This window comes from Canis aureus, chromosome 3, assembly GCF_053574225.1.
Source record: "Canis aureus isolate CA01 chromosome 3, VMU_Caureus_v.1.0, whole genome shotgun sequence".
Taxonomy (NCBI): domain Eukaryota; kingdom Metazoa; phylum Chordata; class Mammalia; order Carnivora; family Canidae; genus Canis; species Canis aureus.
In genome coordinates, this window is record NC_135613.1 from 15,525,219 (window position 1) to 15,547,559 (window position 22,341).

Consider the following 22,341-nt stretch of genomic DNA (forward strand, 5'->3'; position numbering starts at 1 on the left):
TGGGAAATGTGGGTCTCTGACTTCTCAAGATGTCTATAATTTTCTCCTTCTTGACATCCCACTGCCTCAAGTGTTGGAGGCCCAGGATCTTAAAGAGAACCCTCGGTGCTGTGTCTGGGGATTATTCCTCCTGGAGCACTTTACTCAAGTGTTCCTGCACTGTTTGTCTACCAGGGGACCCAGGCCCCAGCAGCCTGGATGCTCAAACAGTATTTAAGCAAACTTCTGAGGCAATCATTTCACGATATACACATATATCACATCATTATGCTGTACGTCTTCACCTGAAGCAATGTTATATGTCAGTTATAGCTCAGTAACACTGGAAAATAAATCAGTTATTTCAAACTACTGGAGGGGAAAACCTAGTCTTTTTAAAACAAAGAGTATGTCCATGATAGCTCCTACATTCCTTAGTAGGTATCAGGACCCCCCCCCTTTGACACCTGCCAGGTGGGTGCAGGGGTTTCCTAGGGGGTGCTGCCCTGACACTCACAAACTGTTCTCCTGGTTGCCCCATTGATTCTGACCCCCTCCTTTTGCCCTGTTCCATCCCTCCTACTGTACACTGGAGCCACCCTGCTATGTTCCCCATTTCTTCTCCATCCCTGGTGCTGTAGCCCTCTGCTTGGACCATGGCACCCTTTCTACTTCATACAGGTGAAAAGCATCAATATGCTACCTTATGTGTTCATGCCTCTGCTGTTCAGAGCTAGTAAATGTAACACTCTTTCGTTAATTACTTCTCATCGCTATTATCATAATGACTCTTATTGAGTATTTATGCTAAGTGTTTTATAGGAACTTCTAGGATACCAAACATTTCACAGATGAAGATGCACGATCAAAGAAGTGTGGGAACTTGCTCAAGATCACACAACTAATTAGACAAAGAGAGCTGATGTTGATTGAGCCAGGGCTCGCTCTCTCTCTCTCTCTCTCTCTCTCCCTCTCCAGGGATTTTGTACCCATTGTCCACTGCTCTGTCCTAGACTTAGCCCCCCTGGAGATGACGGGTGATTTGCATAGTAGCATATACCTCATATCAGAAGCAAGCCTTTCCCTGCCTTGAATTGCCACAGGTGGTTTCACCCAGAATTACTTATATTCTCCAACTCACATTTCCCTTAGGATGAATCTTTTTTCTTTTCCCCAGAAGGCTTAGCTGCTCTTCATGATCCATAGTGGCAGCTCCACTGGCCCAGACAGTCTGAGTTCTACAGTGAACTCTGATGAGGCTCTCAAGCTGTAACTCTGTAGTCCCCCCTCCTTCCTCCCAATGCAGACATAGGTGCCTCTTCAAATGGACTATCCATCAAGTTACAGACTTCGTTTTTTTTTTAATTCCTTGTCTAAGATCAGAAACAATTGTTTTTCATTTGTCTATACTATACCCAGTTCATCAACTAATGATGAACTATTATCACTATTCTTCTGATTTGCCTGAAGGATCTTGTAAGTGGACATGTTTTTACCCTCCCCACTAGACTCACTAACATTGTACTTATTGGGGGACCTTTATAATAAACTCTGAGCCCACATTCTGCAGCCAGAACCCAGGATGTGAAATGCAGCTAGCAATGTGCCCACCTTCCCCAAACATTCCTTCCAGGTTTATCTGCTTTCGGATCCCTGAGAGCCTTCTCTGACTGCAGACAAGTCCTTGCCTCTGGGACTCCTCCTCCATAGGAAATAAACAGCAAAGGTGATTTTCACCCTCCTACTCCCTTGGAGCCCCTCATCCTCTCTGCCCTCAGCCAGCAGCAGCACTTGTGGGAGACTCGACTTCTTGCTTTTGCTCTTTTAACATTGTCTTTCCATTTCCTATTCTTCTTTACCCCTTTTGTATCCTTGACGTAGGTGGGTCTGTTCATTCTTGAATAGAAGCCCAACTTCCAATATAATTTCAAAGCACTGTCAAATTCTGTTGAGTCCTTTGGAAAACACCAGTGCTAGATCCATTTGTGCTACAGAGAAAAGCCTCCCAAAAATGTCCTCTTCCCATCTCCATCCCCCCATGCCTCCTGCTAACCTCCAGGCTGGCCCCCAGTGCTCTTCAAACACCTCCAGACTCTCAAATCCTACCCTTGGATCTCTTGTCTTATACATTTATCTCTGCTCACCTTTCACGCCTATTCTTTTATCTTCCAGAAGTAAATCTCTACTCTTCCTAAAGCACATCAGGACTTTGATCCTCTGTTTACCTCCTTCCTGCTCCACCAAAGTACACAACAAGGCTGAGATCATTCCCTTCAGCAAGAGGGAAAGAAAGAGCTTGAGTCATTCCTATGTTCCTACAGACACCTTCAGTGGAGGAATGGTTTTTGCAAGACCAGACCATGCCCTGTGCTAAGCATGAGAAAGGTGGATTTTAAGACAAACTCTTCTGCCTTGGAGCTGCACATTGTCTATGGGGAAGGCAGCAGGGTAGTGACTCTGCTACTGCCTCCTTCTTAGGCTAATTACATTTAAATATTAATTAGCCTAAATTAAAAGTTCAGTTCCTTAATCACTCTAGCCACATTTCAAGTGTTTGGTAACCACATATGGCCAGTGGCCTCTAAATTAGACAGGCCAGGTACAGAATATTTCCACTGCTGCAGAATGTTCAGTTGGACAGTTGGCTGCTCTTGTCTTCAGCTCACTTTTTCCCTACGAAACAATTGTTATACTAAACATTGTTTTTATCAGTAGCAATGACTTAGAGGATAACTGTCATGTTATAGCAAAAATGGACTTTCTCTTTGTGGGGCCCTTGCCCCTCTGGGTCTCCAGTGAGAAGTCAAGCAGGAACTGCTTTGTACTGTCTGACACTGCTTTCTTCCTTCCGTTGAGAGGTGGGATGAAGCAGAAGAGGTCAGGAGAACAGGAGCAAAGGAGACACCCTTTTCCTAAGTGACACTTTCCTGGAGACACCTCTCTGATTCCTGCAAAGCGAGTTAGTAACTGCCCTCTCTAGCTATGACCCTTGTACCGGCTCTTGTTAGGGGGGAGTGTCACACAATGTAGTCACTTATTTGTTGATCTCTGAACTCCTGGGAAGCAGAGCTGCCATTGTCACCGTGGTAACATTAATGCTGAGCCAAGCCCCAAGCCATGGAGGGGCTGCTGAGTTTCAATCGAATTAGATTGAATGTTCTACATAACCAATCCCTGCCAGGCACTTGTTTGAAGTCAAAGACTTGGTCAACGTCTAACATGGGACCCAGAGATTTTAACCATTTTTTGGAACCTTCTCAGGAACAAATACCTGCTGTGTCCCCAGGAGAGGCTACAAGTAAATAAATAACTCTAGGTCCAAAAATCAAGGGATGAGTCTTGGCATCCAGCAGAACTTGTTTTAAACCCATTGGTACCATGCTTGTCTGCTTCTGTTGAAAGCTGGCTCTTGATATTTAGATTCTCAATCATTGGCCATTTTGTTCCATGTTTGGAATACTACCGAAGTGTGGTTTGAATACTAATTGGGACATATGGCTTGAATATATTTCCTCTCTCAGAGGGAACAGAACAGACGTGTACAACGCTAGCCCAAACTGTGGCCCTCATCATCCTCCAGATTTTGTGGCTATGGGGCTCTGGTGGTGGGATGGGGCAACGATAGGATTTTTTACTTCATTAGCAAAATGGTAGATAACTAAACATCAGATGTGTCAGAGAACCTCATATGTTTCAATGGCCACAGTGGTCTGTTTATCCAAAAATAGTGGTTAGAGAGGGTGGGCAGGGTCATGTGGAGTGGAACACTGAGGGAGCCAGTGTGAGGAACCACAGGCCAGCGATGGGAAGAAGGGGGTCTGAGCATCCCTTCCAACCACTGATGGAACACGGGTGGCTTCTCTATCCTGAGGTCCATCCAGGACAGTTCTGGCTGTTTTCAAATGAGAGGTGCCATTTGAGATTTGCATAAAAGGTGTCCTTGTTTTAGACAATGAGTGGGGTTTTTTTTTGCCCTCCCCCAGCAGATTGGTATCAGTCTTGAGATAACAAAACAGGTGCTTACACAAGCCCAAAAAGAAAAAAAAAGGGGTGGGGGTGGGGAATTTGGAAGCAAGATTTTCTGAGATCAAGGGCTATTGTCCTGGGCTTTCTCAAGTTATCAGCTGAGATGAAGAAACAAAAACAAAAATGTCAGCTCTGGGGAGATGAGGGAATGGCTCAGACATCTGCTTCTTTGCCCCCCTTGGATTCGGAGTTAAATGCTTTGATGAACATACGCAACAGCAAGATGAGTGCAGAATAAAGAAGGCACACCTCCCCCTTTGCTCAGAGCAAAGCCTCACGTGTGGCCCTCTCGCTCTTCCCGGAGCTGGCGGAGGTGCCCACGGATGCTCCCCAAGCCGAGCAAATCCCACACTTCCCCCCTGGAGTGTGACAGCGTTCTCCTTCATGTCCACGTAGCTTCCAGTATCCTGTAACCTCTGACTTCATACAGACCCATAGAAAGCCCCAAACTCCTATTTTTCCTGGACCTTCCCAAGCGATTTACCTGCATGTATTTTTTTAAAAGATTTTATTTATCTATTCATGAGAGACACAGAGAGGCAGAGACACAGGCAGAGGGAGAAGCAGGCTCCTTACGAGGAGCCCCATGTGGGACTCGATCCCAGGACCCCAGGATCACAACCTAAGCCAAAGGCAGACGCTCAACCACTGAGCCACCCAGGTGTCCCACCTGCATGTATTTTGAAAATCCATCTGCCTTTTACCTTTTTTTTTTTCTCAGTCTCTGTCCTTTCCTTGGTGCTTTGATCTCTTCAATTCCTGCCTTTCCCTTTCCTCTTATTTTCTCAGATTGGGGCGTAAAGATCTCATTCTCTTTTCCTCCCTCTCTGCATTAGTTATAAAACGCCCAGAACTTTCCTCCTCAGGGGCCACTATGCAAAGGAGCTCCATAAATATTCACCATCAGTGACAACTGCTTTGTGCCCACAGGGAATAAAACCTGGAAAAGGAAGAATGTGCCACCCCTCTCGTAGTGGATACTGGGTACACCACCTGGAATCATCTTTTAGGACCCAGGACCCAGACTGAGGGTGGCTGAGTGCTCCCAGTTATATCCCTGCTGAGGCATTGGCCAAGGCTGCACTCCCTCCCATGACAAGCTGATGTGAGGGTATGAAGGCCTAGTCTCCTGGCCTTGATTCACGGTGACTCGAGGGGCCATCCTAGCTCTGGAACTTTCCATGGCCAGATGGAGTCTTTTTTACTACTACGTCAGTATTTAACTTCTTCCTCCGCCCAGCCCAACTGCCTCACGAGAGCACCCCTTGTGTTGTTTCCTAGAGCTCCCCCCATCACACCTGCATGCAAATCTCAGGCTCAGAGTCTGCTTCCCAAGGAACCTGACCTGTGACACTTCTTTGTGTCGTGATGGTGGGAGTGGGGGATGGTGGTGACAATGACAGCAGCTCACATTTATTGAGTACTTACTCTGTGTGAGGCACTCTGTTTTACATGTAGTGTCGCATACGATCCACACCAATACCCCATAGGGTGAGCGTGTTGCTACCCCATTTGTGAGATGAATAAACTAAAGCTCAAGGATTGCAGCAACTCACTTGAGGGGGAGTCAGAAAGCTAATGCTAAGGACCTAAATTTAGCTTTAGTGCTTGCAGAGGAACACTAGAACAATTCCTTGGGAAATTTTTTCTAGGGGTCAGTGTTCTGATTTCATGGTTACCTTGTGGGATAGCAAATGTCCTGGTGGCTGTGTGAGCACTCTGTGTATACCTCTGTGAAGCCACCCATCACGCCGTACTGTAATCAGCTCTTATAATCTTGCAGCCCCCTGTTCCCTCTGTATATCCAGTCCTTAGAATATGCTCAGGATGTAGGAAGTGTTCATTGTGGCAGATGAGTCGAGAAGCCCTCTCTCTGTAACTGGGAAAACTGAGTGATGGTCTCTCGAAAGCAAAGCACAGTAGCAAAAAGTACAGCCTTTGGACTCACACTGTTTGCTTTTACACCTTGGCTTTGTGAACCTCAACATGCCTTGGTTTTATTCTCTGTAAAATGTGGTAATGGGATTTATCTCTTGGCGTTGTTATGGTTGCTGTAAAAATTATGCTTATGAAACCCTCAATCCCATGCCTGCTACATAGCAAGTATCCCATAAATGTTATCTAGCCACAATTAGTAGCCACAGATCATCCCTTTTGTCCCCATGCCCTATCATCAGAGAAATTAGAATAGGGGTTTCTACATATCTGCCAGCTTATGGAGGGGGAACCCTCCAATTGTCACAAATCCCTATGAGAAAACCCTTTTCAGAAAGAGTACATCTGTTCTTTGGGGGAACAGCTGGCTTTGGGCTACTAGAGCGATTTTTCTCAACCCTAACAGCACATGAGAATATGTGTGTGGGCTAAAGCGACTCATTGCTGGGTCAGGATATACACCTTTAGAAAAAGAAAAAAAATCATATATATATAAGTGAACATCATAATAATCTAACTTGTGACCCAGAAAATGACTGTACTAGGCTCTACCAGGCTGCACCCTCTGTGGTCAGCAGTTACTACTACAGAGGAAGGGGACTGACTGCCATCACCCACAAAGACCAAGGTCTCATGGTCTTACTGGGTGAGTACTTGTTACACACAAATTCAAAGGTCTTGGAGAGGTTCGTAGGAGCTCATGATTTCAAGAAACTTAAGACATGTCAGCTATTCCTGTGTTTTAGATCCCCTCCCATGACATCTTCCATGATCTTCACAAATACCCCAAGTCACCAAGAACGTGACAACCTATATTTTTATCAGCAGTTAGGGCATAGATGTAAGTGGCATGATAATCATGTTTTCAGAGGATACAAATTCAGGAGGAAGAGCCAATATTTTGGATGAAGGAATTAGGATCCAAAAAAGAGCCAGACAAATTGGCATGATGAAGCTAATCTAATAAGACCACATTTCACAAGGATACATATAATCCTTTGGACTGGGATCAAAAAATTCAAGTGCCCTAGAGAACAATTGAGAGAGCTTTCCATTTTCTTATCTGTTTAATCATCGTCTATTAATTTTTACCTTGCCTCATTCCAAAAAGGACTTGAAGTAGCTTAAAAAGAAAGGATATGGCAGTCGTTCACTAAGTGGCATCCCCAGACCAGCAGCAGCGGCATCACCTGGAAACTCGCTAGAAATGCAAAGTCTTGGACCTCACCCCAGACCTGCTGAGTCAGAAACTCAGCAGTGGGGCCCTACAATCTGCATTTTAACAAGCCCTCTGGGGAATTCTGATACATAATAAGTTTTGAGATGTGTTATCATAGAGTTTAAGGTTTTTTGTTTTTTGTTTTTTTTAAAGAAACTCCAAAGCATTCAGAAAGTTAAGATGAAGTTGAGTGTTAGGATGACAGAATGAATACCATAAAGCTCTGCAGTTGGGTGGCGGCAGGGGGAGGGCTGCAAATTTGGCTCAGCTTCCTATTAGCCAATGCAAAGAAAGGAATACCATTAGTTTATAAACTTCTGGGACTGTAAGATCCATACAAATCAGTCCTTGTGCTTATGTATGAGGAACAGTTCGTCTGTCTTCATAAAGAAGCAAATATATATTGTAACACATGATATACTCAACAATATTCCCTAGTAGGTAAAGTAATAGGCTTCTGAAGGGGATTGGCCATCTCTCTCTTAATTGAACCAATGACGAGGCAATACTTGGGATTTCTATTGAATGTGAGATCAGAATATATGATGGGGTTCTTTCTACTGATCTGTGTCAACAGAAGTAAGCTGCTGGAAAAGGGAGGTTTTCATGGTATTGTTCTCTGTGTGGTGGTCGGACGATGTTTGGATTCCCATGGCCAGTGCTCAGAGTACTGACAATAGGGGGAAGGAACTAAAAGACAAGAGGTCTACAATCCTTTCGTATAAGCAACCCCTCCCCACTTCCTTTCACCTAGGGAATAAAAGACAGTGGAACTTCTCCATATCTACTTGCCTCTTCTTTGCTAAACATCTTTGGGCCAATTTTATCTCAAATTGGAAACTTCATAAACCATAGCTGATTCTTCCATCATCCACTTAGTGGTGTCCTGTAATAAATCATTTGTGTCTTCTTCAAGATATTAGCATATCTAAAAGAAATGGACAGCTCCCAGACATGAGCTTTGAGGACAGGAATACATAGTAGTCCACCATGGTGTACAGTTAACAGAACGACTATCCTAGTGGTCAACAACGCAAGCCTGGAAGTCATATGAAAAGGGCTCGTACCCCAGTTGTCATACACAAGGTATTTATCTTCTCCAGGCCTGACCTTCCTCTTGCACAAAATGGAGAATGAAATGGTCCATGCTTTAATGGATGTAGCATCATCAGGGGAGCAATATTTGTTGACTCTAGCAGAACATAAAAAGAAGACAGCTAAACTTCTCTCATGAGACGTTACAAGGTTAGCATCCATCACTTAGTAGATAACAGAAAATAAAGGATAGGGGTCATGGTATTTTGCCTCCCTTCTAAATAGGATCTAAGCATCCCCAATCAATGTCTTTTCCTAAAACCACCAAGCATTCCTTCCTATTTACCTAAGTTTTTTTTTTTTTTTAAGATTTTTAAATTTATTTATGAGAGAGAGTGAGAGAGCACAAAGGGTAAAGGGGGAGAAATAGGCTCCTTACTGAGCAGGGAGACTGATGCGAGCTCAATCCCAGGACCCTAGGATCATGACCTGAGCTGAAGGCAAACGCTTAACTGAGCCACTCAGGTAACCCCCCTATTTACTTACCTAAGTTTTGATGTGATAATATCTTAAGGGGAGTGCACAGGACAAAGGAGCGCCAAGTAAACAGCGTGGGAGAGCTGGGGAGGGCTTCGGAGACTCGGCCAAGGCCCTTGCATGCATGGACGGCCGTATCTACTTGTATCTAAGAGTTCGTGGTGTCATGGGATACACAACAAGCAAGGAGTTTGAAGATCTTAGTTCAAGTCTCAGCTCCGCCATGTGCTAATTGTGTTGTCTTTGACAAGTCAGGTTGCTTACTAAGGAATCTTGTTATTCACATCTATTTAATGGGAATAATAACATCTGCACTTGTGCCTTTCTGGGGTGTTACAAGGTCTAATTCGATGTGTATGAAAGCACACTGCAAACTGCACCATGCGGTTCAGATGTAACAGAGGATTCTTTTTTAAAAGGACTATCCCCACATTTCCCTGTGTCTTCTATAACATCTCTCGTCCTTTGCTTTGAGGTTTTGGGGGTCCCTTTGTCAAACCTGTCTTCATTCCTTCACGATCCAATGTCTTGTTAATAACCATTTAAACGTGGGCTTTGAATAAGAATATGGGAGGAAACACTTAAGGCCTGTTTTGTTAAAATTATACTAATCTTTGAGAAAGCTAAGATTATCCAGCAGAATACTATGTCAAGCACTTTCCAGCACTATTTTATTTCTTGCAACAATCTTAAATGTTTAAGAGCCATATAAGTATTAGATAAGAGAGACATCTGAAGATTAGCCCCTGTGTGAGGCCGGGTCATGAAAATAGTCACTGCCATCCCAAAACAATCTCTAAGTGAAGATCAAATTATCTTAGAGAATACTGGAAACTATAATTAAGAAGGTGTATAGGTTGGCAAAAGAAAAGTGTTAGACCCCAGTTTAAGTCCATGGCTTCACTCTTCACTGTCTGTGTGGCCTTGGGCAAATAACTTATCATCTCTACACAGGGTTACTGGTTTTGTTTTTAAAAAAACGAAGTCAATAATGTCTGTCCGCTGGATGATTTAGGGTTATTGATTACGGTATTTGTTTTAGTTTGTCTTTTGGCTTCATGAGACAGTGACCGCACACGTAACCCAAACAAAGAGGTTCTCTGTTCTAAAGACAGGTGTGGAGTAGCAAAAGAATCCTGGGAAATCGGAGGGCAGGGGGCTCGCTGGGCCTGGGCCTCACTGGAGACTGGACCTTCACAATCTTAGCAACTTGGCAAAGAAGTTTGTAAAGCCCATCCGGGGGCAAGCTGTTGGGTTGCTTCTGAGGCTCTTTGTCTTTTTCTTTTAATTTCCCTACCTACTGGCTTTTTCACTTATGCTTCCCCAGAGTGTAGGTCAGTAGGTCCCTCTAGCTCAGTTTTATCTTTTGACGTCCTCTCTGATTAGTTGTTTTCTTGCTACAGGCTTCCTAATTCAGAGTCTTTGAGAGAACATTCAGTTCTTAGATCAGCTCGTTTATTTCATACAGTGCAATGGATTCCTGCTTAGAGTAGGAATGGCCGTTCCTCCAACACTGGGCCCACCACTGGTGCAATCAGCTGTCAGAAAGATAAGTTATAAACGTGGCCCCTTGGACATGTCACTTCAGCAAGGGCAGTGGGCGAAGTTCCCATAAAGAGGTGTGGTATGGGGATGTCTGGGTGGCTAAGTGGTTGAGCCTGGGATCAGGTCCTGCATCAAGTTCTTGCAGGGAGCCTACTTCTCCCTCTGCCGACATCTCTGCCTCTCTCTGTGTGTCTCTTATGAATAAATAAATAAAATCTTGGGATGCCTGGGTGGCTCAGCAGTTGAGCGTCTACCTTTGGCCCAGGGTGTGATCCTGGAGTCCCGGGATCGAGTCCCACATCAGGCTCCCTGCGAGGAGCCTGCTTCTCCTTCTGCCTACGTCTCTGCCTCTCTCTGTGTCTCTCACGAATAAATAAATAAAATCTTTTTTTTTTTTTAATTTTTATTTATTTATGATAGTCACAGAGAGAGAGAGAGGCAGAGACACAGGCAGAGGGAGAAGCAGGCTCCATGCACCGGGAGCCCGACGTGGGATTCGATCCCGGGTCTCCAGGATCGCGCCCTGGGCCAAAGGCAGGCGCCAAACCGCTGCGCCACCCAGGGATCCCAATAAAATCTTTTAAAAACAAGAGGTGTTGCATGTAAGGGCTCAAGTTCTAGACTCTGCTTGCATTCAGATCCTGATTTTGACAGTTTTTAGAGATGTGACCTTAAGCAAATTACTTCAACTTGCTCATCTCAGTTTTCTCATCTGAAAAATGGGTGATAGTTCATACCTCGTAGTATTATGATTAGGTCTTAAATAACGAAAGTAAAGCACTTAGCACAATTCTTGCTACAAAGGGAACTCTCGGTAAATGCTAGCTATGTCCTTATCAGGAGCAGGTGTGTGGGCAGGCAGTTGGAAATAGGTCTGGTACAACATGAAGAGGTACTCCGCTAACCATTGTTCATCAACGTCCCCTGGGATATGCCTACTTCACGGTGCTTTCCTGAAGATGGGCAGCGCTCTCCATGCCCTTGACAGAATTGCTGCTTGCCTCACTGCGGAGGTGGGGTGCTACGGGCTCTTATAAAGTCAGTCTTGGGACGCCTGGGTGGCTCAGTGGTTAAGCATCTGCCTTTGGCTCAGGTCGTGATCCCGAGGTCCTGGGATCGAGTCCTGCATTGGGCTCCCCTCAGGGAGCCTGCTTCTCCCCCTGCCTGTGTCTCTGCCTCTCTCTATTTCTCACAAATAAATAAAAATAAAAATAAAAATAAAAAAATAAAGTCAGTCTTACTTTGCCCTTCTCACTGAATTTGAGTAGCTGGGCTCTCAATTTATAATCAGTGTGCCCACTTCATGCTGGATAGGGGTAGAAGGCAGCCCGATTGAATAGCATTACAAGCATCTAGGATGAAACCTTCTCCAGGGGGCTAGTATGTTTACAGAACTGTCAAGTAATTTCTTCTGGCATTTCTCCATCAGGGTCTTGGGAAATCATAGGGTTTCACTCAAAGGAGAACACAGTGAGCTAATATATGCATGAAACGAGATGGAGTGCTTGATTTGGGAGATAGGAATTCCTTTTATTGTTACGTGGTGATGCTTTATTTATTTGGTTATGTTGGAAAAAGGGCTGTTTTACAGAAGTGGAGCTTATGGGTAGCTCAGTTTTCCCATCACAGCTCTGAAACTATTTTTAACTCCCGTTTAATGGCAGTCTTCCTAAAATGTATCACATACTTCTGCATTCTTAAGAGAAGGCGCAAATTTAAATGCAAGCATTTACTGGATACTTGCTATGTACCTGGCATCATGTGTAGGTGTTTACCTGCCATGAATTTTCCCAACATCCCTGTGAGACAGGTACTACCGGAGCCTCCGTTTTAGCGACAAGGAAATGGAGGTTTACAGAGGCTAAGGAGCTGGTCCAAAGACACAGGTGGAAGTGGTGAAATTGAGATTGGTGCTCAGGCCTCTCCAAGCTCAGGCCATGCTACTGGAGGACAGTTTGGTTAGACAATGGCCCTAAGAACTATTAGCAATCAAAGTGTAGCATCTTTGGAGGTCTCCGTACACATTCCAGCAACGTGTCCCTTACTTCGAGCACCCCTTGGCCACTTGTTGAAAGGAGTTAGGACTCAAACGGGCAGCACCTCTCTTTGAATACTCATGAATATTCCTTCATTTGGCAGATGTTACTTGAGTACTTGTATGTTGCTGTGGGCCTGATGCATGCCGGGGACTCTGGAAACAAAGAAATATGAGGCATTCTGCTGCCTTTGAGGAGGACACACATTAGAGATACTTCAGCTAGGGCCACTGTGAAACTTGCTTGATGTGTGGCCAGGAAAACCTTGAGAAGGTGGCCACTCTTGAACCCACCTTTCAAGGAAGTCATCTCCTCATCGTTACCCATTTTCAATGGGTGAGACTAATGACCAGGAGATTTAGGTAGAATTTGATGTTTCCTTTTCTCCAAAGAGGCCGAGGAAGGAATGAGCAAGCTTTGAATCATCTTGCTTGGAAAAGAAGCTGTGGCCAGATGCTAATGGACCTTGAGCCAGACTAAGCAGTTTGGTTTCTATAACCCAAGTCTTTCTTAGAATGGTGGCTTATACACTCTACCTACATTGTGCGTGCTCTCTAATAAATAAATAAAATCCTTTAAAAATGGGGGATTATGAAAACAGGAAGTACATTAGAACATCTGGCAAAAAAAATACATGTTCAGTGGGATGTGTTTTCTCATTTGATTAGTAAATGACTGTTCAGCGCAGTTTCCAAGACTAGCTCTTAAAAAGTTAACAACAGTTTGGAGCACTGATGTTATTAAAATCAAGTATATGGCTTTCCAAGGTGATGGCTTAATATATCTTAATGGTAGCTTTCCTGTTTCAAAAGTAATATGTTAATCGAAGAGACCTAGTCACTTTTTTCATCCAAAGAGAACTAAGATCTTTGAAGCAAACCTTCCAGTATTACCATATCCATTGGTCCATCCATTTGATCTCACTTCTTCTAGTTACACTCCCCCAGTTGGATGTAACATCGTCCCTCGATGGCTCGTATTTGCCATTATGGGTGCTGTGTAAGGCACAGTGCTGGGATGAGTTTGTGTAATGACTAATTGTGTGTCAATTATTTCGAGACCTTTTAAATTTGTCTTCTCTCTCTTTCTCTTTCTCATAGATGGCTGATGGCCATTGTGTCTGGCTGCTTTCCATGTGTCTTCTTATAACTTCTTCCTAGTATGTTCTTTACCCTTGAGGAAGTGCTAGCATGGCTAATGACCAGGCTAGCCGACACGTGTTATTAGAGTAAGAGTTAGCAGGCTCTGAATGAGGCCAAGGGGGCTGTCGTTTAAATCAGAGGGTAACATCTGCAACGGTCATTCTAACTGCCAGGAAAGCATTCCCTGTTTATAGAGATCATTGTTTTTGCTTTCTTAGTGACATCCACCAAATGACTTACTATTAGGCATATTTTACCATAAAGAAACAAAAGAAAGGAGAGAGGAACAGGGGAGGGGAGAGAGGGTCAAAAAGGGAATGTAAAAAAAGTCAAGCCCATGCGTTCCGTTGGATTCATTTGGAATGTCTCTCTTTTCACATCTGCTGTTCACAGTGGTTTGAACTTCATTGACTTGATGGTGCGACAGGGGAACATCGACAACCCTCCCAAGACTCCCCTAGTGCCAGGATTTGAATGTTCTGGGATTGTTGAAGCTCTGGGGGACAGCGTGAAAGGATACGAGGTAATATTTCAACTCATGATGGAAAAAAGTAATACCTATTTGGAATCTGTTGAGATAATAAAAGATGATGAAAAAAATGTTTGAGAGAATCTATGGTGTGTGTCATTGTTGTCGTCTTATTGGTTGGTCTTATTAACATGTTTATAAATGATAGGATTTTCCACATGCCTCATGCCTTTCTCATGTACCATCTTGGTTGCTCCTGGGAACAGCCTGGTGAAGTGGCCAGGGCAAAATCTGTCTTCCCTTTGCTCATGTAAGGTAGCTGTTAGTAAGAATTCCTGGCCTTGGATTAACTAGGTGTGCATACCCCCTCACCCTACCCATGGCTCCCATTTTCCCACTATCTCAGGCTCAGAAACCAGCTACAAAACATATAAGAGAAATGGGGAGAAATATCCCTGTATTTCATAATCTGGTTCCTTTAACTATCTGCTTAACTGATGCATTTAAGAAATCATTTATAAATGATTATTTCAGACACTGGGGAAATGACATTTTTGAATGATGATTTTAAAGGCATAGGGTAGAGGCACCTTCCAATGAAACAGAATTGGCCATGGGTTGATGGCTTTGGGAATAGGGCAATGGATAAAAAGGGTTATTTTATTTTTCTGGCTCTTTTGTATGTGTTAAAAATTCTCCATAATAAAAAATTTTTAATCGATGAAAAGATATATGACCCTTCCTACCCCTGTAATGCAAATCAAATAGAATCCAGTCTCTTAAAAACTGAAAAACTGTGGGCAAATCAATTGCACAAAACTGCAGCAGTTTGGAGTGAGAAAAACCAATGCCAATCAGGTACGAGAGCTCTTGCGCATAACTTAAGTGCTTCCCCAGGGAGAGATGAATAGAGCTAACATTTGAGAATCCACCAGAACCAGAAACATGGACACGTCATCCTTCTTCCACCTTCCCACAATGATGCAAGGTAAAGATTGTTATTATCCCTTTGGAGGTGAGGTTCAGAAGGGTACAGTTGTTTCCGGTGAAGTCAGAAAGGTAGCCAAACATGGATTCAAGTCACCAGATCTTCACCCGTTTCCAACCTGCAAAAGCTGCAGGGCTAAATGCAGAGACGAAAATCCTATAAATGCAATGCCAAAATGCCCTTGGCATCAAATTGGAGCCCGCCACTCAGGCTCAGTCAGTGTGTCTGAGCCTCGACATACTCTGAAAATATCTGTATGTTCCAAATTCACTGTGATGAATGTCTGAAAATCTCATCCCACACATCAGTCTTTATGTCACTGGTTTCCAGATATTACAGCAGAGAAGTATAAGAAAGAAGTAAATGTACTTTTCTTTTCTTTCATATGACTTTGCATTTTTCTGTCCCCAGGTAAGCAATATTACCAGAGGCAGCGCCAACGCTCCCTGAAAGTGCTGCATATGAGAAATATTATCTGTTCTTCGCTCCTCTACCTGGTCCCAAAGGAAAAGATCATGCTACTAATGCTATTAATCCTGAGCATTGCATAAATAATCCATTGTTTTAGAATATAACAGTAGATGGGGATGTTGTTGGCCTCGGTTTAGAAGGAGGACATACTATGCTTGATTATGTGTTTTTCCCTTATATATGATCTTTCTTCTGATGCTTAGGCTTTGCTTACTTATTGTCAATCCTACCCTTCACTCCCACTCCCCTCCAGTGACTTTTAGCTGCACAAACAAATGAAGGAAGCCACCTCCAGGTTTCCTTTCAGGGTGTGACTTGGGGGAAAACCAATACTAATATCCCCTCTATAATTTTTTTAAAGATTTTATTTATTTATTTGTTACTAAGAGAGAGAGAGAGGCAGAGACACAGGCAGAGGGAGGAGCAGGCTCCCTGCATGGAGCCTGACATGGGACTCGATCCCAGGTCTCCAGGATCATACCCTGGGCTGAAGGCAGCGCTAAACCACTGAGCCACCTGGGCTGCCCTCCCTCTATAATTTTGACTTAAGATTTTTAGTCATGTCACAGATGGAATTTCACGGGGCGGTACACTGAATAGCTTTCTTGGTTTGATCTACTGCAAGGGAAGCTTGCAAAGTTGTCTCCAGAGGCACAGCAGTAAAGGAGTAATTGGGGCTCAGTCACCCAGGACTAATTTCTTTTTATTAACAAAATCAAATAATGAGATGAATTGGATATTAAAAAAAAAAAAGCTGCCTACCTCTGGACTCAGGTTAGGGCTGATGTGATGGCTAAGCCACTCTTGCCATTTTTATAATGTAATGATGGAGCAAAGTTGAATGAGAGACCTGGAGTGGTCAACCCTGGTGTGCTGGCTGTGACCATCATTGCCAAGGTGGTTGAGCTACTTTTCACTGCCCTCTGTGTTGGCACAGGGCCATCATACTCCATGATGTTATGTACCTTTGGATGCATGATTCTATGCAAAAAAAAAAAAAGGATGCCAGTGTTGCCTTGATTATCCTCTGGTCTAAGTGGTTGCATTTAAAATGGTAAATCCCAACATTCATCATTTGGTCTTCAACCCTTCCAGGGATTGAGAGACTCCCTGCCAGTGGGGCAGCCTCTCCTTTCCATCAGTTCTATGGGATGAGAAACCAGTCTGTTCTTTTTAAGAGTTAACACTGAGTGTTCTTTCCTCACTTTCTATGCACCATGACAAATACACTGCATGCATATTATATTAATCTCCCCATAAGGACCCTTTCCTAATATACTTATTTTACAGTTGAGGAAACATAAAGAGTTACACTAATATTCCCAGAGGTGGTAGGTCCCCCTGGTGTACACCCTTAGAGAACCATGTCTTCTTTGTAGCGCCTACCTCAGGTGTGATGAATTAATCACTTGTATTTGGAATCAGCCTTGCCAGACTTAAATCCTTGCTCAGCTACTCCCTAGCTGCATGACCTTGGGCATGTGCTTTCATCTCTCTCAGCCTCAATTTCAATGTCTGGAAAATCTATAATCATTCATCTGTAATGTGAGCTCTTATAGACCCATCTCATAGGAGGCTTTTGTTGTTGTTTGTTGAGTAGGGAAGAAGAGAAGTGCTAAGCTTCAGAGAAAATAAAACAGGAGACTCAGTTATAAATATATAAAAACTAAAGCACACGAGTATGAAAGCCATTCATTTATTGAAAATTCACTCTGATCACAGCAGTTTGAAGATTATGTTTGAAAGTCGCAGTCCAAGCAACTAATGTCAAAGAGCAGAGTGGTTTGACTTCACCAGCGCTTGGCAGTTCACACAAGCTCCTAGGATCAGTTCACTCATTTGTATTTCCCTTTAATAATAATATGGAAAAGCTTAGCATGCCATGGTAACCACTCTATAGGGAAGAATGCTTTATTTCTTATTTTTTTGCATGATGTCTGGCTATGTAAACAACTGATAAAAAAGAACACAGTATTTGGCCATGCCTTCCTAGGGGTTTTGTAAAGATCAGATGAGTTAAAGCATGTGATGCCTTTAGGGCAATGCCTATTATATGGTATGTGTTCCAAAAAAGGGTTAGTTGTTATTCACACCTCACGGTATCCTATTTTGCTCTAAGTCTAGTTGTTCTTGTTCAGTCTTCTGCACTTAGATTTACATGGCTCTTCTGATCACATCTACTGTGATCCGTAATTCAGAGCTAACCTGTGATGCAAATACCCCAATAAACTAGCCTGGCAGGGAATCCCTAAGGAGCAGCATAAAACGAATGAGAGTGATTTTTATTCCCAGCTCTGCCCATTTAAACTTCCTTATGGCTTAATTTTCCTCAACTCCCAAACAGAGATGGGATGAGAGGTTGAGTGGGTAAAATGAGCTTCTGACACGAACATGGCCTGGTGTGTGATGTGACGGCGTTGTATAGTTATGCTTGAGAAGAAGGGTAGAGAACCTGGCTTCCGTAGTCCCTGGCAAGTTTTCATAGATGGGCTTCAGAGCATCCACAAATGCCTTGGAATTGGGAGGCAGGTGAGGGGGTGCATATTTGAGGGTTTGGTTGTTTTGTTGTGTTTTCAGGAAAGGAATCTATAGTTTCCATTTAGGTTCCTAAGAGGATTTGAGAAATCTTTAAGAAAAGAGTAATAAGTTTCCATTAACCCTGTGCCTCCCCGTTTCCAGATCGGGGACCGTGTCATGGCATTTGTCAATTACAATGCCTGGGCAGAGGTGGTCTGCACGCCAGTGGAGTTTGTCTACAAGATCCCAGATGACATGAGCTTCTCGGAGGCCGCTGCATTCCCCATGAACTTCGTCACAGCCTATATGATGCTCTTTGAAGTTGCCAATCTCCGAGAAGGGATGTCTGTGCTCGTGCACTCAGCTGGTGGCGGCGTGGTAAGTTGGTTGGTTGTGCGTCCTTTTCCTCAAAATCATAAGGGTGAAAGTGGACTGATATCCAGTTAACAGTGGCATTCCTGTGTGAGCTATGTCCACTAGTAGTGATGATCTCTGTGGTTCTGGATGAAGCTCACATGCCTGGCAGAACTCCCCATCCATTGGGAGTAGGATGACTGTGTTAGGGGTAGGATGAACCTCTGGAGTTTGAGAGGTCTCCAAGATGGCATATTAGGACTCAGTGGGTCTCAGAGATGGTTTCAGTCTTGGTAGCACACTAAGCTGTGATGTCAGTCATTGTGTGATGACTCATAAGTCACATACGACTAATATTATCTGAAACGCCAAAATGGTAGATGACTTACTTCTTCAATAAGTTGCCATGGATCCTAGGTTGTTCCCATATTAGTGACATCTTTATTCATTCGTGTTCTGATATATTTTCTTGAGTGGGAGAGGTGAATGGAGATCGTATTAGCACACTGGGAATTACACATGAACCTAAGAATAGCTGTGAGAGTGGTTGAATAAGCAAATATCACCTATCAGGTGTGTCTTTGATAAGGGGAGAAATAATGGAAATACAAAATTCCTGCCCTGCAGTTTTGAGATGGCAGAAATTTCTTCTATGGTTTGGCTATATCTCAGTGCCAGTCTGTCAGTACATATTGCATGGCTGCCACACAGAACGCACTGTGTTCCCATCGCAATCTACTGGGACTGGAGTAGAACTTCAGTCTTTCTGAGCATGAGAGGTCTAACTCATTAATTCAGCAAGTATTTATTGAATATATACCATATTCTGGATTCTTATAGGTTAGAGATTTAAAAGAGACGTTCCTAATACACCCTTTAATAGGGTTTGTTCTCAGTACTGGTGATTTTGTGGTTTGGTGAGCTCAGAAATGAGCTTGTATGTTGGGGTCTATCTTGAAGATGTTTTCATTGGGGGTTCTCCCAACATCATTTTTTTTCTTATCTTGGATTTCTACAACTATCAAAACCCTACATGGTGTAAAGCGCATTTCTGTTTTCCTTTCCAAGAGGACAGACTCTCCTACGAAAACATGAAGGCAAAGATGTGAAACTTTAGGAATGCCTTATGAGGAATATCTTCCATCGCTTTAGCAAATGTGCTGATGTCTCCTGACCATGAGTAAAGATATAATAAAAGCTAAACATCCTTAGAAAAGAAATGGATTTCATTGCCAGCGAATCTACTAACAGCAAGCAAGCCATTTAGAATGCTGGCATTTATGGTCTCAGCGTGCTCAGCATACCGGAGACAGAGACTTGGGAGACTTGTTTTCATATCGTCAACATAAGCTCCAGTCTCTACAGTGGTGCTGGGCCCAGTTTGGCTGGGGCCCAGTGTTTAAACATGTTTCCTTTCGTGTGTGTGTGTGTGTGTGTGTGTGTGTTTCATTTTGAGTTTGTCCCTGGAACAAAGAGGAATGTATCAGGGGCATGTGTCTCACAAAAGGGAAGAAAATCTTGGAAAATAACAAAAGTTTTTATCATGCCTTATTCTGGGCTTCTAGACATTAAAAGAATAAGACCCAAAATGCAAAATAGATGAAGGCAAACAGGGGGAAGAGACAATGAGGTTGCAAGATAAGTGGGTGCCCATAACGTGGACTCTGATGTCCTAAAGTTCTTCCTTCCTAATAGTCAGTGCAAAGAGGGAAAAACAATCAGCCATTTGAGCTGGTGTTCATTTAAGAGGAAACAGACCAATTAGCAGGGGAACTGCAGCTAGTACTGGGTCTGAGACTGGAAGTATTTCTCTGTGGTTTCTCATAAGAAACGTATGCTGACATGTGATAAACCATCTTCCGCAAAACTGTTATAGTAAATGCAACTATTTCCGTGATGCTTTTGCTTATGATGTGCCCCAGATGTCATCTAATAGCACCAAATTAAAGCAATATTTTGTGAAAGTAAATATCCTGGGGCCAAAAGGAGACGGCCTGGTTTAACCTCTGGAGAGTTTAAAGGTGTCATTGGACAGCTCAACACTCAGGTGAGTGGGTCTCCTTGAATGGTGTTTCAACCAAGATTTGACAGATGGTGTGCAGCACTGAGTTCAAGGTGACCATTAGAGGAAAGACTTTTGGCCAAGTGCAGATCCACATATCTGAATACTCAACCAAACTGGGTGGAGTTGACACTATCTTATAAAAATTGAGCAGTCCTAGGGAAAGCCCAGACCATTCCATTGCTCCACTGTGGAAAGACCAGGCAGAGCTAGATTCCCCCCAAAGAAACAAATAGACACTGCTCTCATGGTGGGGGGATCTCCCTAGGGAGTACTTTTTATGTGCTCTCTGTGGTACCCTGAGGAGAAATGGAGGTACTTCCCACCACTGTTGAACAAATCTGGTAAGTGCAGCCTCTGGCTCATGATTGTGGTGGTAGCAGGATTATGACCTCCCACTGAGGTCCATGCCCTCATCCCTGGCATCTGTGAGTAGTTTACCTTGCATGGCAAAGGAATTTTGTGATGTGATTAAGGAAAGGACCTTCAGATGGATAGATGCCTGGATTACCCAGGTGTGCCCAATGTCATCCCAAGGGTCTTTACAGATGGAAAAAGAAGGTAGAAGAGTCAGAAAGAGATTTAAAGATGTTACACTGCAGGCTTTTCTGATGAGGAAGAGACCACAACCCAAGGCATGTGGGCGGGCTCTAGCTGCTGGAAAAGACAGGGAAATGGGCTCTCCCCTGGAGCTTCTGGAAAGGAACAGCCCCACTAACACTTTGATTTTAGCCTAGTGAAATCTATTTTGGACTTCTAATCTCCAGAACCAAATATAATACAACTGTGTTGGGTTTTTTTGGAACCACTATTTGTGAGTAGTTCTAATTGCAGCCACAATAGGAAGTGAATACAGCTACATTTCCTGGGCTGCCTCCCTTCTCGTGGTGGAGAGCCCACAAGGACTTGAAAAAAATGCAAGTAGCAAGCAGCAGAACAAGGATTCGCTCCCAAGTCTGGCTGATTCCAAAACCTATTCTCTCCATTAGACAACTCAGAATGTTAGGAGAACCCAGATCATTCATTCCTTCATTTATTAATTTGACAAATATTTGTTCAACCTCTACCCAGTGTTAACTGTAGAACCAAGGGCTGTGGTCAGTACCTGTTTTCTCACTTGATGTTGATGACATGATAAAGATTAAACCTAATTAGGAAAGGGGCACCTGGGTGGCTCAGAAGGTTAAGCATCCAACCCTTGATTTCAGCTCAGGTCATGATCTCAGGGTCGTGAGATCAGGCTCCGTGTCTGGCTCTGCACTGGGCATAGAGCCTGTTTAAGATTCTCTCTCTCCCTTTCCCTCTGCCCATCTCCCTCACCTTCTCTCCCTCTCTAAAAAACCCCACAAAACCCCTAATTAGGATAAAGTTTCCTAAGTCGAGTTAATATGAAGTTTGCAGTTCTAACAGCACCAAGACTTCCATCTGATTTTTATCAAAAGTTGGGGGAACTTACAAACAGAATGTGAGGAATGCCCGCCTACACCGTGATTTTGAAGAACACTAATACAGCCCAGCAGCACCCTCTTATCCAAGGGGATTACATTCCAAGAACCCCCAGTGGGTGCCCGAAACTGCAGGTGTATCAGACCCTATGTAGACAGTGTTTTTTCTTACCTGTGCGCACCTATGACAAAGTTTAACTTCTAAATTAGGCACAGTAAGCGATTAACAACAACAGTGATAAATAGAATAACTGCAACAGTGTTTTGTAATAAAAGCCTTATGAATGTGATCTCTCTCTCTCTCTCTCTCTCTCTCTCTCTCAAAATACCTTATTGGGCTGTACTCCCCCTTCTTGTGATGATGCAAGATGAAATGCCCATGTGCTGCTGACTTGAAATGAGGTGAATGATGTAGGCATTGGGATGTAGCGTTAGGCTACTACCGACCTTCTGACCAAACATCAGAAGGAGGATCATCTGCTTCCTGACCCAGGTGGACTGTGGGTAGCTGAAACTGTGGAAAGAGAAACCGTGGCTAAGGGGGAATCGCTGTATAGGAAAATCATTCGATCCAGAGCAGG

General features: G+C 43.6%; 1 protein-coding gene and 1 non-coding gene across 2 annotated transcripts in view; one reads left to right on the plus strand and one right to left on the minus strand.

The window, feature by feature from the left end:
* Positions 1 to 22,341, plus strand: part of VAT1L (vesicle amine transport 1 like) — a 147,360-nt gene that overhangs the window by 11,512 nt on the left and 113,507 nt on the right. Inside the window, exons 2-3 of the mRNA XM_077890919.1 lie at positions 13,848 to 13,977; positions 18,062 to 18,277. Coding sequence (XP_077747045.1) covers positions 13,848 to 13,977; positions 18,062 to 18,277 — 346 coding nt within the window. The remainder of the gene's footprint in view (positions 1 to 13,847; positions 13,978 to 18,061; positions 18,278 to 22,341) is intronic.
* On the minus strand, positions 17,220 to 17,367 carry LOC144311619 (small nucleolar RNA SNORA15). The gene has a single exon (XR_013377216.1). It is a non-coding gene; the product is annotated as a small nucleolar RNA SNORA15 (small nucleolar RNA).